Genomic DNA, 15253 nt, shown 5'->3' with positions numbered 1-15253 from the left:
TACATATGTCGAACGAATAGAGGTATACTGCAAGGCAAATGAGGTGTCACATGACAAGAAAGCGTTGGTATTGTTAAATTTAATGGGTGCAAAGACGTATGGTTTATTACGAAATCTAGTAACCCCAACGAAGCCAATGGAAAAGAGTTTTGAAGACATAGTAACGATACTACAGGAACATTTAAACCCCACACCGCTGCTGATAGCAGAAAGATTCAAGTTTCACAAACGGAACCAGCATAAGGATGAAAGCAATGCTGATTATTTAACAGAACTGCGCAAACTATCGAAACACTGCCAGTTTGGAGTGGGACTGGCAGATACCTTAAGGGACAAGTTTGTGTGTGGGCTTCAAAGTGAAGGAACCCAGAAACGGCTTTTATCTGAAAAGGACCTTACGCTGGAAAAGGCTTTCAGCATTGTGGTATCATATGAAGCAGCAGCACGGGGTGCTGCAGAGATACAACAGAAACCGCAAGAATATGGCACAAACGAAATGTCATATGGAACAGAGAATTGCTATCGCTGCGGCAGAACAACACACGACCAGAATAATTGCTGGTTCAAAGACAAAGTGTGTAGGCAGTGTGGAAAAGTAGTACACATAGCATGAGTCTGCAGGTCAGGAAAGAAAACCAGCAATAAGAAACCTACCAAAGAAAAGTACAAGAAGGTACATAAGATGACGGAGAATAGTTCAGACGAACAAAAGAGTGATAACGACTCTGAAACCAGGGAACTGAGTTGTCTGAAACTACATAATGTGATCACAACGGAGGATCACCGAACCATTTGGGTCACTCTCAAGATAGCAGGAGTCCAGGTAAAGATGGAATTGGACACAGGATCAGCCCTAACAGTCATAAACCGACGGGACTATGAGCAGCTATTCTCACACATACCCTTGAGAGACACAAAAATTATTTTGAAGACATACACGGGGCAAAAAGTCTACCCTAAAGGAAAAATAAGGGTGACCGTTATATATAACGGTAAGGAAACACCAAAACTAGACCTGTATGTATTGCAAGATGGAGGACCACCATTACTGGGATGTGAATGGATCCGGAAAATACAACTGGATTGGCATTCCATACAGGCACTGACTGTGGCTGACAATAAAGAATGATGACGTCACACCTGGGCGACTGTCAAAGATCCTAGCTGACACGAAAGAAGTGTTCCAGCAAGGACTCGGAACAGTAAAAGGCATGACAGCGACGATTAAAATTGAAGAAAACGCAAGCCCAAAATTTTTTAAGGCCAGACCGATACCTTATGCGATCCGCCCAGCCGTCGAAGCAGAGCTGGAGAGTCTGGAACGTTCAGGTGTACTGTAAAAGGTAGACTGGAGCGAGTGGGCTACACCCATCGTCCCTGTGATGAAAAAGTCGTTGAGCAGCACGCCTGGGGAACCAAGGAAGGTTCGCATCTGTGGGGACTTTAAGGTAACAGTGAACCCGATCCTTCACACCGTACAATATCCACTTCCATGGATTGAAGATATTTTCGCCTCGCTATCTGGAGGGAAACGCTTCACTAAGATTGATCTGGCCCAGGCGTATCTGCAAATGGAGGTAGAAGAAGCATCAAAAAAAATACCTCACAATCAACACCCATAAAGGTCTCTACCAATAGAACCGGCTGGTGTTCGGGGTAGCATCAGCTCCGGCTATTTGGCAGAGGGCAATGGAACAAGTCCTGCAAGGGATCCCAGGGACCCAGTGTTATTTGGACGACATCCTGGTCATGGGCGAAAATGACAGTGATCACCTTGCCAACCTGGAGCAGGTGCTCACTAGATTGCAGGAATATGGGCTCCGAGCTAACCACCCCAAATGCGAGTTTTTTAGAAAACAGATCTCGTATTGTGGCCATGTTATCGATAAAGAGGGGTTACATAAGTCCCCAGAGAAGATTGAGGCAGTAGTCAAGGCTCCAGCACCGGAAAATGTGTCACAACTGAGGTTGTTCCTCGGGCTGGTAAACTACTACCATAAGTTCTTGCCAAATTTGTCTACAATACTACACCCACTGAACACCCTACTGCAAACTGGGGTGCCATGGAAGTGGAGTGACGAATGTAGACGAGCTTTCCAGAAGAGCAAAACACTAATCACATCGAAAGAGGTATTGGCCCATTACAACCCAGCATTACCAATTCAGTTGGCATGTGATGCGTCACCCTACGGCATTGGAGCGGTGCTGTTGCACAAATTCTCGGACGGCTCAGAGAGGCCAATAGCCTTTGCGTCACGATCACTAACCTCAGCCGAGCGTAACTATGTCCAGATTGACAGGAAGGCCCTCAGCCTAGTGTGGGGAGTGAAAAAGTTCAATCACTATCTGCACGGGCAGAAATTCACCTTGCTGACTGATCACCAGCCTCTTGTCTCCATTTTTAATCTGAAGAAGGGCGTTCCGGTGATGACTGTGCAACGACTACAAAGATGGTCACTTTTTCTAGGGGCGCAACACTATGAGATTGAATATAAGGGCACGAAACAGCATGGAAATGCTGATGGGCTATCACGCCTGCCACTGCCTACTGCGGAGAAAGCACCAGCAGTAGATCCTGTCAAAATATTCCATTCGACTATAGTTGAATACCTACCGGTAACTAACGCTTGTATCGAAAAGGAAACCCGAAATGACCCGACACTGTCTCAGGTATATGATTTGACGGTGAAGAGATGGCCAGCACATGGCGAGTAACTGTTGCCAGCATTCTCTACAAGGAGAGAACAGCTGTCAGTGTGCCGGCTGACCTTGATGTGTGGATCCCGAGTGGTAATTCCACCCAAGTTAAGGGATAGAGTGCTCAATGAGCTTCATGAGGGTCATCTGGGAGGGGTAAAAATGAAAAGCCTAGCCAGGGCTTATGTGTGGTGGCCGGGAATCGATAAACAAATCGAGGACCTGACCAAGAGTTGCTCAGGATGCCAGAAAGTCCAAAATGCACCACCACAGGCCCCTCTACACCCATGGGAGTGGCCCTCATCTCCATGGCAACGGGTGCATATTGATTTTGCTGGTCCATTCATGGACTCAATGTTTTTAATAGCCGTGGATGCGCACTCAAAATGGCCTGAGGTCATCAAAATGTCCTCCACCACCATGGAGAAAACTATTGCAGTCCTACGGACCATTTTTGCCAGGAATGGCTTGCCAGAACAGATTTGCTCCGACAACGGACCACAGTTTGTGTCCGAAGAGTTCCGGAGGTTCTTGAAAAAGAATGGGGTAAGGCATTACACATCCGCCCCGTATCATCCAGCCACAAATGGATTGGCTGAGAGGTTCGTACAAACCTTTAAGAAGGCAATAAAGGCTATGTACAATGACAACATTCCGCTGCAGCACAAGGTGGACAATTTTCTGTTCGCCTACCGGATTGCGACACATGCAGTCACCAACCAGGCCCCAGCCATGATGTTCTTTAACCGAAGGTTAAGATCTCGCCTGGATTTGCTCAGACCAAATGTTGAGAGTAAGCAATTCCAGCACATCCATGAGAAGCCAACAAGGAGCTTCAATGTAGGGCAACCAGTCTTGGCCCGCGACTACCGAACAGAAAAATGGCAGCCAGGAACGATATGCACACGGCAGGGCCCACTAATGTACACAGTGGACATTGGGGAGAGCATCATGAGACGCCATGCTGACCAGATCCTAAAGTCACAGGAACAAGTCAACCCCATGCCTCGCCCATACGTACCTGGTGATGAACCCGACGTACAGGTCGCATCTACCCCAGAAACAGTAGCATCGGAAGCTGATGAACCAACTGATGACAGGGGGCCAGAATCGCCTCCGCACCAAGAGCAAGACACTCGGGAAAGGCGCTATCCAGAAAGGATCAGGAAGCCTCCCCAAAGACTGAATATATAAATAGACTATTTTCAGCTAATGTTGCATGTTAAAAGTGTTAATTGTAATTAGTTTGATATTTAATTGTTAAGTGAGTGTTATGGTACTGTTAATCTAAAAGGGGAGGAATTGTAATGTATATACCTTTAAGGGGGGAACTATCTTTTACAGCTCATGTATACTGCAGTACCGGCAGTGACCACACCTGCATATAGCACTGAGTAGTAATCTGTACAGATCAGTTCCAGTGTGAGCCACGTTGAGTAAACACCTGTTGTACCGTTCTCCTGCTGTCTGTGTCTTATTATACACGGACACAACAGTCCCGTTCTCGCTCTGGTCTCGGGCCTCCGGTCGGCGCTCTCGCTGGTCCCGCTCTTACTCTGGTCTTGGGCCTCGGGTCGCCGCTCCTTTTATCCCCGCTGCTCTTACTCTGGTCTCGGGCCTCGGGTCGCCACTCTTGCTGGTCCCGCTCTCGCTCTGGTCTCAGGCCTCGGTTCACCGCTCTCGCTGGTCCTGCTGGTCCCGCTCTCGCTCTGGTCTTGGGCCTCGGGTCGCCGCTCTTGTTGGTCCCGCTCTCGCTCTGGTCTCAGGCCTCGGGTCGCCGCTCTCGCTGGTCCCACTCTTGCTCTGGTCTCGGGCCTCGGGTCGCCGCTCTCGCTGGTCCCGCTCTCGCTCTGGTCTCGGGCCTCGGGTCGCCGCTCTCACTGGTCCCGCTCTCACTCTGGTCTCGGGTCTCGGCTTGCTGGTCCCGCTCTCACTCTGGTCTCGGGCCTCGGGTTGCCGCTCCTTTTATCTCCGCTGCTCTTACTGGTCCCGCTGGTCCCGCTCTTGCTCTGGCCTTGGGCCTCGGGTCGCTGGTCTCGCTGGTCCCGCTCTCGCTCTGGCCTCGGGCCTCGGGTCGCCGCTCTCGCTGGTCCCGCTCTCACTCTGGTCTCGGGTCTCGGCTTGCTGGTCCCGCTGGTCCCGCTCTCACTCTGGTCTCGGGCCTCGGGTCGCTGCTCCTTTTATCTCCGCTGCTCTCACTGGTCCCGCTGGTCCTGCTCTTGCTCTGGTCTTGGGCCTCGGGTCGCTGGTCTCGTGCTCATCCCAATCACACAATATTGGACCAGTATGACATTTTATTTTTAAATTGATTGATATAACAAAGACAGCAATGCTAATAAAATAACACAGTAAAAGTTGTTGCTGTCGAAGCTCACAAATATGGGTCCATGAAGAAGTGTGGGGTACCTGGGAATGATACCAGGTGGGATATAGGCCTATGAAGGAAATAAACTGATTCTTCTACAATAGCAAAATACTGCGGATGCTGGAAATCTGATTCTTCTTTTGTCCTTTTATCCAGGAGTCTGAGCCAATGAGTTGTTCCCCTGATAGAATATTTAAAGTGGTGTTTATTGGGAATTCCGGTGTTGGGAAGAGCTCGTTTATCCATCGATTCTGCTATGACCGATTTCTCACAGAAATTAATGCCACAATTGGTAAATATGAAACTTTTAACTGCACACTTTAATAAAAAAAAAAATTCTCTCCTTACCTTTCCTATTGTGAAGGGGCTGAATCGTACTGGCGTATGGTTTCAACAGCTGATGTGTCTCACCAAAGTGACCATATTTCATGCGTGATCCTAGATCCCACACAATCGAGGCTGACATCTCAGTGCAATACTGAGGGAGTGCTGCACTGTAGGAGGTGCCGTCTTTTGGATTAGGCTTTAAACTGAGACCCTGTCTGGCCTCTCAAGTGGACGTAAAAGATCCAATGGCACTATTTCGAAGAGAGACTTGCTGTCCATTTCAAAGGCAGTATGACAGCGTATTCTGAGAGTACGCCATCATACCGACCGCAAAATCTGGGCCATTATTGGAGGTGTTCTAAATAAATGGCTTAGAGGAATTTTCGATGAATGTGTTGAGTATTCATACATTATGTAATGGTATCATTTTAGGGCCTAATTGATTGTCAATTTTGTTTTCTCCATAGCTACAGAAATCAGTTCCTAATGTCACCATGAACAAAGACTAACTGACTCAGTACAGATTCGGGAGCTTTTTGATCTGTGTGTCTCGTACAATGCTGGGCAGTGCATTTACCTACAGAGACATTGGAGAGCTTCATTCGCGAGTTTAAAAAAAAATTACCTGAGACAGGTACATAAATTAAATGGGTTATCAGCTGTCGCTTAGTGGTAGCATTCTTACCTTTGAGTCAAATGGTTGTGGGTTCACGTCCCACTCCAGAGACTTGAGCCCAAAATCTAGGCTGACACTCCAGTGCAGTACTGAGGGAGTGCTGCACCGTTAGAGGTGCTGTCTTTTGGATGAAACAAATCAAGGCCCCGTCTGCCCTCTCAAGTGGACATTAAAGATCCCATGGCACTATTTCGTTGAAGAGCCGGAGCATTCTCCCTGGTGTCCTGGCCAATATTTATCCCTCAACCAACATCAAAAACAGATTATCTGGCCATTTATCTCATTGCTGTTTGTGGGACCTTGCTGTGCACCTATTTCCCACATTACAACAGTGGCTACACTTCAAAAGTACTTTGGCTGTAAAGTGCTTTGGGATGTCCTGAGGTTGTGAAAGGCACTATAAAAATGCAAGGCTTTCTTTATTTCTTTATTGTGGAACAAGCACCAGGAAGCAGGGGTAAATTTTGTACACCTGCTGACCCACTCCTCGAGTTGGAGGATTGTGGGTTTACTACTTCTAGAGGGGCTGTGTGAATTATAATTCTGCATTATCAATCCTTTAATTTAAATAACATTTTGCAATATCTCAGTGATTCACACAATTAATTGCTTTTGAAGCACAGTAACGTGTTGTATGGGTGTAGGGTGGAGACAGGCCACTATTAACCAAGAGCCATTCTTGTTTACAAACTGGGCTATGCTTGTGTCCAGCAAGTGCCTCAGTAAAGGCAGGATGGGTGGGGGCAGTCTGTCATCCTTAAACACCCTCTAGGAACCAAAATACCTCAATGCAATCGTACTTAAGGATTTAATAATAATCGGATCTCTCAGTTGCACAATAACAGCAGTCCAGTGTCGGGGCCTAACCATTCTGTTGTGCCTGTAATTAAATTGATACAATTAAAAATCTTTTAATTAATAAAAAGAAATGCTAATATTATATCTGTTTCGTCCAATCTTATTATACAGACATAGCACCATCTGAGATTTCTTATTCTAGTCTCAGCACCCGACCCCAAGTTGCTCCCCAGGAAATAGTGTCTACCTGATAAGTGATAAAATGGTACCAGCATGGGGTTAGTGTTGCCAACCCTTCAGGATTGTCCTGGAGTCTCCAGGAATTAAAGGTTAATCTCCAGGGCACTGCTGAGAGCAACCCAGGAGAAAAATATTTGACATGAGGGAAAAGGCCGTTTGACTGACAGTCAAAAAGCATCCAATCAGCTAATAAAGTGTCTATTCGCTTTCCAATTGGTGTGGGAAGGCAATGCACTGCAAATATGGACATGTTGGGTGACCAATGGTAAGAGTGTGGGGCGGGTCAGTTGGCGGTAGGTCATGTGATGATACCTCCAGGAATATGTCCAACCAGAGTTGGCAACTCTACCCTATGTAGACGGGATCCGGATCGCTGCCTCTGTGAGCTCTTTCTGAGTGCACTGGGATTCAGCCAGGAGCCAGTGGGCCCAACCAATCTATAATCATCTTAACTTAATGAGGTCACCAGTAGAATAGCCTATTGGGTGACCCTGACTCCCCTCAACACTGGATGCATATAAAGTCTGAGAAAGCTTACTGCGGCTGCAAAAAACCTGATCAGCAAGTTCTACAGCACAAACTGGTCTGTCATTGGGATAGCTGGAGGTGAGCTTATACTGTCTTTAATGCTCACATTTGCAGCTGGAGGCCAGTGGTTGATGGGTGGGCAAGTGTAGCCCCTGCAGAATAAAACAGTACACAGTGGCGTAGATTGCATATTGCCTTTCAACACCCCTGATGGTAAGTGGTTGAGAGGCTTACATAGCTCCCCCCACCCCCATTATGTCCCCTCTTCCTTGGTTGGCAAGTTCCTTACTTTTGCCTCCACTTAGTGCCCTAGGTGACATTAGGAACTGATTGGGTGACGGGATCAATCTGTGTCCTGTCACTTTGTGGTGCAATGCATTACTGCATCAGTGCACGAGCTGCCTTTCTGATGTTTAACGTGAACTCGGTTATGCTTCATGTCAATTGGTAGCAGAGGGGATTTCTCTGGGTTCATCCAAACTCACCAAGGGTTGAAATTCCTCTGTGATTTTTTTCTGTTAGTGCGCTGTCAATTGACTGCGTTGTAGTTCTTTTTTCTGACTCAGACGGTTGTGGGTTCAGTACTTAATCTTAATGTCTTGAGTACTTAATCCAGGCTGACACTCGGTGTAGTACTGAGGGCGAGTTCAGAGGTTAGAGGTTTAACCGAGGCCGCGTCTGCTTGTTCAGGTTGATGTAAAAGATCCTATGACACGATTTCAAAGGGGAGGGAAGTTCTCCTGGTGTCCTTGCCAGTAGTTAACCTTCAATCAATACCACCAAAATCTGGTCATTTAGATCATTGCTGTTTGTGTGGCCTCGCATGTGTGAAAATTGGCTGCTGCAGTTGCCAACATAACTGTCATTATTCTTAAAAAGTAATTCCATGAATGGGTAATGTTTTGGGGCATCAGAAGAATGTGAAAGATGTTATATAAATGCACGTTTGTTGTTTAATTAATGTATTGGCATGAAATTTGGGCATGCCATTTTAATGAACAGTACCATCAAAAATATTGCACACAGAAATTTGACGTGAGTGCCTTAACCAGTACACTAAAAGTAGCACAGAGGAGGTTCGATTTGCCAATGCCTCCATTGTATATTATTCCTCTCTCCTTTTGTATCTGGCTTGAGGAATGAAGGTTGAACGTGTTGAGATGACCAGATAATACCATTTCTCTTTAATCAGCAGTGTGTTAGAAATTGCTTCTTCTTTTCAATGTTTTTTCTCTCTCTATTGCCAGGCATTGATTTCCAAGTGAAGAGTTTGGTTGTAGATAAAACCCGTGTGGCACTACAGCTGTGGGACACCGCAGGACAGGAAAGGTAACTGACCTCCCACCCCCCAACTAACATTTCATTTATTGGGAGAATACTCAAGCTTTAGCATTGAACGTGGCTGATTTAAAACAAAACGATTAAAATCCATGTTGGAGGACCACCTTATTGTATCTTTGGGGGTTGTGGGAGAGGATCCCTATTGACAAAGGGGGAGGTGGCGGGTCAAAGATTTCCCTCAGTAATTGCAGACGTATGTTATGAGGGATAAATATTGTTGGCCCCCAATGGACATCAGTGTGCAAAAGCTATTTCTTTAAACCTGTCTGCACTATGACCGAGACCCCTTTAATATATTAATTATTATAGTGTGATGTTTGGCTGCAGTCATGTGCATAGTTGTGAACTGTGCACATGGTGGGGGAATTCCCAGCAGTTAAGATCTTTGCCGGGATTTGCTTTGGGGCTTCTTCCACTCTGCAGCAAACCCGTTTATGCATGTACATGGAGTGTCCGACAAACTTCCGCCAAAGTTACCGTGGCAGAAGGCCCGAGGGAATTCCTGCTGCTTGCCTCCAGTTATGTGTTTTTTTCCTTTAAAATAAAATGGAAACTATTTTCATTGTTCTTAATTTGGGTCAGTGGCTGTGTTCCCATCTCAACAGACAGGTTCCCATGTAGTAGTTTAAAAACAAACCAACTTCCTCATCAATTGTGTACGGACTGGGATTTAAAAAAAATTCATTCTCGGGATATGGGCATCGCTAGCAAGGCCCAATTTATTGCCCGTCCCTAGCTGCCCTGGAGAAGGTGGCGGCGGTGAGGCTTCTTGAACCTTTACAGTCCATAGAGCTGTTAGGTAGGGAGTTCCAGGATTTTGATCCAGTGACGACGAAGGGATTGACCAATCTATACAGAATATATACAGAATGGCCACAGTTAAATAATATTTGAGAACGTAGAATTAAAAATGGTGAATGTGTGTAGGAGGAGAAATGGAGATAATGTTAGTTACACCTGAGAAAATTATGAATAGACCAATATACATGCCTGAGCCACGGGAGAAAAAAACTTGAACTTTACTCATGTTGTATCTCTACAGGTGGTCTTCAAAATCTGCCTTACAGGCCGTATATTGTAAATGAACAATGCGTACGATTAAAACTTTATTGCAGAGCATATAACTAATTACAATGTCACTTGAGCTTTTCTAAAATACAGCGACATATCTTAAATTGATAGCTGATGTGTTGAAATATTTGGCTGTAAAAGATATCCCATATGTTACAAGCACAAATGTTAGTTTATCCCATCCATTCACATCCATCTTACTTGCCATCTCCTGATACAAATATAAAACAATGGTTGTGAGGCAAGGCAGTAATCTCACCAGGAGTTTGGCTAACATAAAACTTCAAGGCTAGGCTGCCGGCTTAAAATGACTCCTTGGTATCAGTCATTTTTAATTATAATATTTTATGTGCTGGGTTTGCCTTTTTAGCTCTTTTTAATGTATTTGATCTGTAATGATTCTCATATGAGAAATAACAATTATGGAGCTATCAGAGAAACCATCTACAGATAGTTAGTAAGAAATTCTGTGCCCATCTTATAAAACGATTGAATTCATCTGAACAACAAGGCAGGTGGTCTCCTGGTTGTATTTTTTAGGAAACTATGAGGCAGATTCTGGTTCAGTTGTTATATTGTGATGTTTCCTTTAAAGGTTTCGCAGCATAACCAAGCAGTATTTCCGCAAAGCGGATGGTGTGCTGGTGGTGTATGATGTCACATCCGCGGCCTCGTTCACTGCCGTCAGGAACTGGATGATCAGCGTCCAGGTAGGAGAGTGAGGAGCTTGTCGAGCAGATAGTTTCCTTTACAAGCTGAGATGTTCAGTTATTGTTCTTCTATCGCTCAGACGTCCTTGCTGAAGATTTGTTACATTTAACGTCAACTCTTTTTTGGTGAGGGGGTGGCTGTAGGAAGAAAAGGGGTATTTACCTTCCCTTGGTAGAACTGCTGTATCTGAGGGGTGGACTCGTGCAGAAGATTTGGTGTAGCAATGCGTTCTTTGGCATAGTGGTAGAGATGGGTTTGCACCTGTGATTACCCACTTTGTGAGTTTTGAATCTCAGCTGTGTCAGTCAAGAGCTGCTTCTGAATAGAAGCTACTCGGGAGGCAACAATCCGAGGCTGAGCATCCTCAACCATTCTGATTTGTAGTCTGGCAGCTGGCTTTGGAACACCGAAGGCAGAGGCCTTGAACCACTACTACCATTACCGGCACCACTCCCACCGCCTTGTATAGTGCTTTTAACATAGGAGAGTAACTCGAGGTGCTTCACAGAGGTGTAATCAATAAAATAGATATTGAGCCGAAGATGAAGATATTTGGAGGGGACCAAAAGCGTAGACAGAGGGGACTTAAGGAGGGTCTTAAAGAAGGAGAGGCGGAGATGTTTAGGGAGGGAATTCCAGAACGTGTGGCCTACAGGTGGAATGCACAGTTGCTAATAGTGAGGCGAAGGGAGGGAGGAATGCACAAGGCTGATGCCAGAGGAACTGACATTTTAGAGGGATATTTTTGCACTGGAGAGGGAGAAGTGAGACCATGAAGGGATTTAAACATGAGAATGAGACGTTTAATTTTGAGGTGTTGGGGAACCAGAAACCAGTGTAGGTCCGCAAAGACAGGAGGGATGAGTGAGTGGGACTTGCTGTGAAATTGGATACAGGTAAGCAGAGTTTTGGATGAGTTGAAATTTATAGAGGGCTGAGGTAGGCGCAGAGGTGGGTGAACTTATGGAGTTGGAAGTGGTCTTTGTGATGGAGAGGATATGGTTTCAGAAGCTCAGCTCAGAATCGAATAGTACACAGAGTTTGTGAACAGTCTGGCTCAGCCTCAGGGAGACCGATGAACTCAGTTACGAGGGTGTGGAATTTATGGTGGGGGCTCTAGATGATGGCTTTGGTCTTCCCAGATTTTAACTGAAGCATCTTGTGGCTCATCCAAGACAGCAATCTGACAGCACAGGGGCATGAGAGGTGGTGGAAATGTACAGCTGGGTATTACAAAGTATTTGCAGCACAGAAACAGGCCATTCAGCCCAACAGGTCCATGCCGGTGTTTATGCTCCACACGAGCCTCCTCCTACCCCTCTTCATCTAACCCCATCAACATATCCTTCTATACCATTCTCCCTCCTGTGCTTATCTAGCTTCCCCTTAAATGCATCTATGTTATTCACCTCAACTACTCCCTGTGGTAGTGAGTTCCACATTCTAACCACTCTCTGGAAAGGCGTTTCTCCTGAATTCCCTATTGGATTTATTAGTGACTATATTATATTTATGGCCCCTATTTCTGGTCTCACCTGTAAGTGGAAACATCTTCTCTACATCTATCCTATCAAATCTTTCTCAGGTCTCAGGTCACCCCTCAGTCTTTTTTCTAGAGAAAAAAGCCCCAGCCTGTTCAATCTTTTCTAGTAGGTACAACCTCTCAGTTCTAGTATTATCCTAGTAAATTTTTTTTGCACCTTCTTCAGTGCCTCTACATCCTTTTTATAATATGGAGACCAGAACTGTTCACAGTACTCCAAGTGTGGTCTAACCAAGGTTCTATACAAGTTTAACATAACACAGATACTGTGGGGGAAAAATTCGGTTGCTTTGCGCCTCCCGTTAGCGCCCGAACGGGGCGCAAAGCAACTAGCGCCTGGGCGCGGCGCCGCTAATGCCTCCTGCGACATTCAGCAGGAGGTTAGTGGCGGTGGTAGCCGGTAGCGCCCGGTGGCACTGGGCCTCTGGCGATGACATCATCGCCGATGCGCAGTGCCCCGGCAGCAAACTTGGCTCGCGCCCCCTGATCTAGCACCGGACGATATGTCTGAGAGGGTCAGGGTGCCGTGTTTGCGGCCGGAGCAGCACAAATTAAAGGGCAGGTGCCAGGTGGCCATTTTTTTTTTTGGTGCCGCCTGCCAGCACTTGCCCCCTTTCACCTCCTCCTGCGGGGTGCCGGTTGAGATCGGTCAGCCCTGCACTACTCTTTGTGTAAAGTTAAGGCACATGGGATTGGGGGCAAGGTATTGACTTGGATAGAGAACTGGTTGGCGGACAGAAAGCAGAGAGTAGGAATTAATGGGTCTTTTTCCAAGTGGCAGGCAGTGACTAGTGGGGTACCGCAGGGATCGGTCCTTGGACCCCAGCTATTCACAATATACATTAATGATCTAGATAAGGGAACTAGATGTAATATCTCCAAGTTTGCAGACGACACAAAGCTGGGTGGGCGTGTGTGCTGCGAGGAGGATACCGAGAAACTCCAGGATGATTTGGACAGGTTGGGTGATTGGGCAGAAGCGTGGCAGATGCAATATAACGTGGATAAATGCGAGGTTATCCACTTTGGTGTCAAAATCAGAAAGGCAGACTATTATCTGAATGGCAATAGATTGGGAGAAGGGGAAGTGCAACGAGACCTGGATGTCCTTGTGCACCAGTCGCTGAAGGTAAGCATGCAGGTGCAGCAGGCGGTTAAGAAGGCAGATGGTATGTTGGCCTTCATAGCGAAAGGGTTTGAATACAGGAGCAAGGATGTCCTGCTGCAGTTGTACAGGGCCTTGGTGAGACCACATCTTGAGTACTGTGTGCAGTTTTGGTCGCCTTATCTGAGGAAGGATGTTCTTGCCATGGAAGGAGTTCAGCGAAGATTCACAAGGCTGATCCCTGGGATGGCAGGAATGACGTATGAGGAGAGATTGGGTCGTTTGGGCTTATACTCGCTGGAGTTTAGAAGAATGAGAGGGGATCTCATCGAAACTTATAAAATTCTGACAGGTCTGGACAAACTAGATGCAGGTAGAATGTTCCCGATGGTCGGAGAGTCCAGAACCAGGGGTCATAGTCTAAGGATAAGGGGTAAGCCATTTAGGACAGAGATGAGGAAGAATTTCTTCACCCAGAGAGTGGTGAACCTGTGGAATTCTCTACCACAGAAGGCGGTTGAGGCCAAGTCTTTAAATATATTCAAGAAGGAGTTAGATATATTTCTTAGAACTAAAGGTATCAAGGGATATGGGGAGAAGGCAGGTACGGGGTACTGAGTTTGGATGATCAGCCATGATCTCATCGAATGGCGGAGCAGGCTCGAGGGGCCAAATGGCCTACTCCTGCTCCTATCTTCTATGTTTCTATGTCAGGCTCATTTGCCGGCACCCTGCTCCCCAGTAGTCCAGCAGGGCCCCAGTGATGGTTGCGCTAGGCTCCTCCCATTTAATCAGGGGAGGAGGGAGGCCAACGCATGTGGTGCTGCTGCATGTAACGCTGCGATATTCAATGGGAGCGCCCCAAGAGGGAGGGGGAGCGCTTCCAGTAGCGCCCCACCTCCTGCTTTGGGCGCTACCATTTAATTTCGGGTGTGGTGGTGAAAACTTTGGGGCCCTAAGCGCCCCGTTGAGATTAGGGCCCCAAAGGGGGCGTGCCCAACTTTTCCCCCTCTGTATCTAACCCCTGTTGTACCTGCTCTGGGAGTGTTTGATGAGACAGTGTAGAGGGAGCTTTACTCTGTATCTAACCCATGTTGTACCTGCCCTGGGAGTGTTTGATGAGACAGTATAGAGGGAGCTTTACTCTGTATCTAACCCATGTTGTACCTGCTCTGGGAGTGTTTGATGAGACAGTGTAGAGGGAGCTTTACTCTGTATCTAACCTATGCTGTACCTGCCCTGGGAGTGTTTGATGGGGCAGTGTAGAGGGAGCTTTACTCTGTATCTAACCCATGCTGTACCTGCCCTGGGAGTGTTTGATGGGGCAGTGTCATCAACATATATGTGGAAGCTGACCAAGTGTCTGTAGATGATGTCCCCAAGGAGTAGCATTTTGATGAGAAAGAAGAGGGTCAAGGATAGAGTCTTGGGACTCCTGAGGTAATCGGTGCAGAGGTGGGAAGAGAAGCCATTGGTAGAGATATTATAGTAACAGTCAGATAGGTAAGATTGTAACCAAGCGAGGACAGTCGCATGCAGCCAGACAATGGAGGAGAGGCATTGGAGGAGGATGATGTGGTTGACCATGCCAAAGGTACAAAGAGGATGAGGAGAGATAATACAACACAATTGCAATCATATAGAATGTTGTTCATGACTTTGATTAGTGCTGGTTCGGTGCTGTGGGAGAGGCAGAAAGCTAATTGGACGGATTGAAACAAGAAATTGTGGGGTGGGGTGGGGTTGGCAGGGATATGGGAGGCAACAAATTGTTCATTGACTTTGGAGAGGAAACATAGGTTGGAGATGGGGTGCAAGTTAATGAGGACAGAGCAGTTAAGGATGGATTTT

At 46.6% G+C, this 15253-nt stretch overlaps 1 protein-coding gene across 1 annotated transcript in view; it reads left to right on the top strand.

The window, feature by feature from the left end:
- LOC147106625 (EF-hand calcium-binding domain-containing protein 4B-like) overlaps nucleotides 1–15253 on the top strand; it is a 214591-nt gene that overhangs the window by 188164 nt on the left and 11174 nt on the right. The window contains exons 12-14 of the mRNA XM_086007640.1: nucleotides 5219–5354; nucleotides 8879–8960; nucleotides 10639–10753. Of these exons, the coding sequence (XP_085863766.1) occupies nucleotides 5219–5354; nucleotides 8879–8960; nucleotides 10639–10753 (333 nt within the window). The remainder of the gene's footprint in view (nucleotides 1–5218; nucleotides 5355–8878; nucleotides 8961–10638; nucleotides 10754–15253) is intronic.

This window comes from Somniosus microcephalus, chromosome 15 (assembly GCF_052327205.1).
Source record: "Somniosus microcephalus isolate GS21.2 chromosome 15, FLI_Smic_1.0, whole genome shotgun sequence".
Lineage (NCBI taxonomy): Eukaryota > Metazoa > Chordata > Chondrichthyes > Squaliformes > Somniosidae > Somniosus > Somniosus microcephalus.
This window is presented reverse-complemented; position numbering and strand designations above follow the sequence as displayed.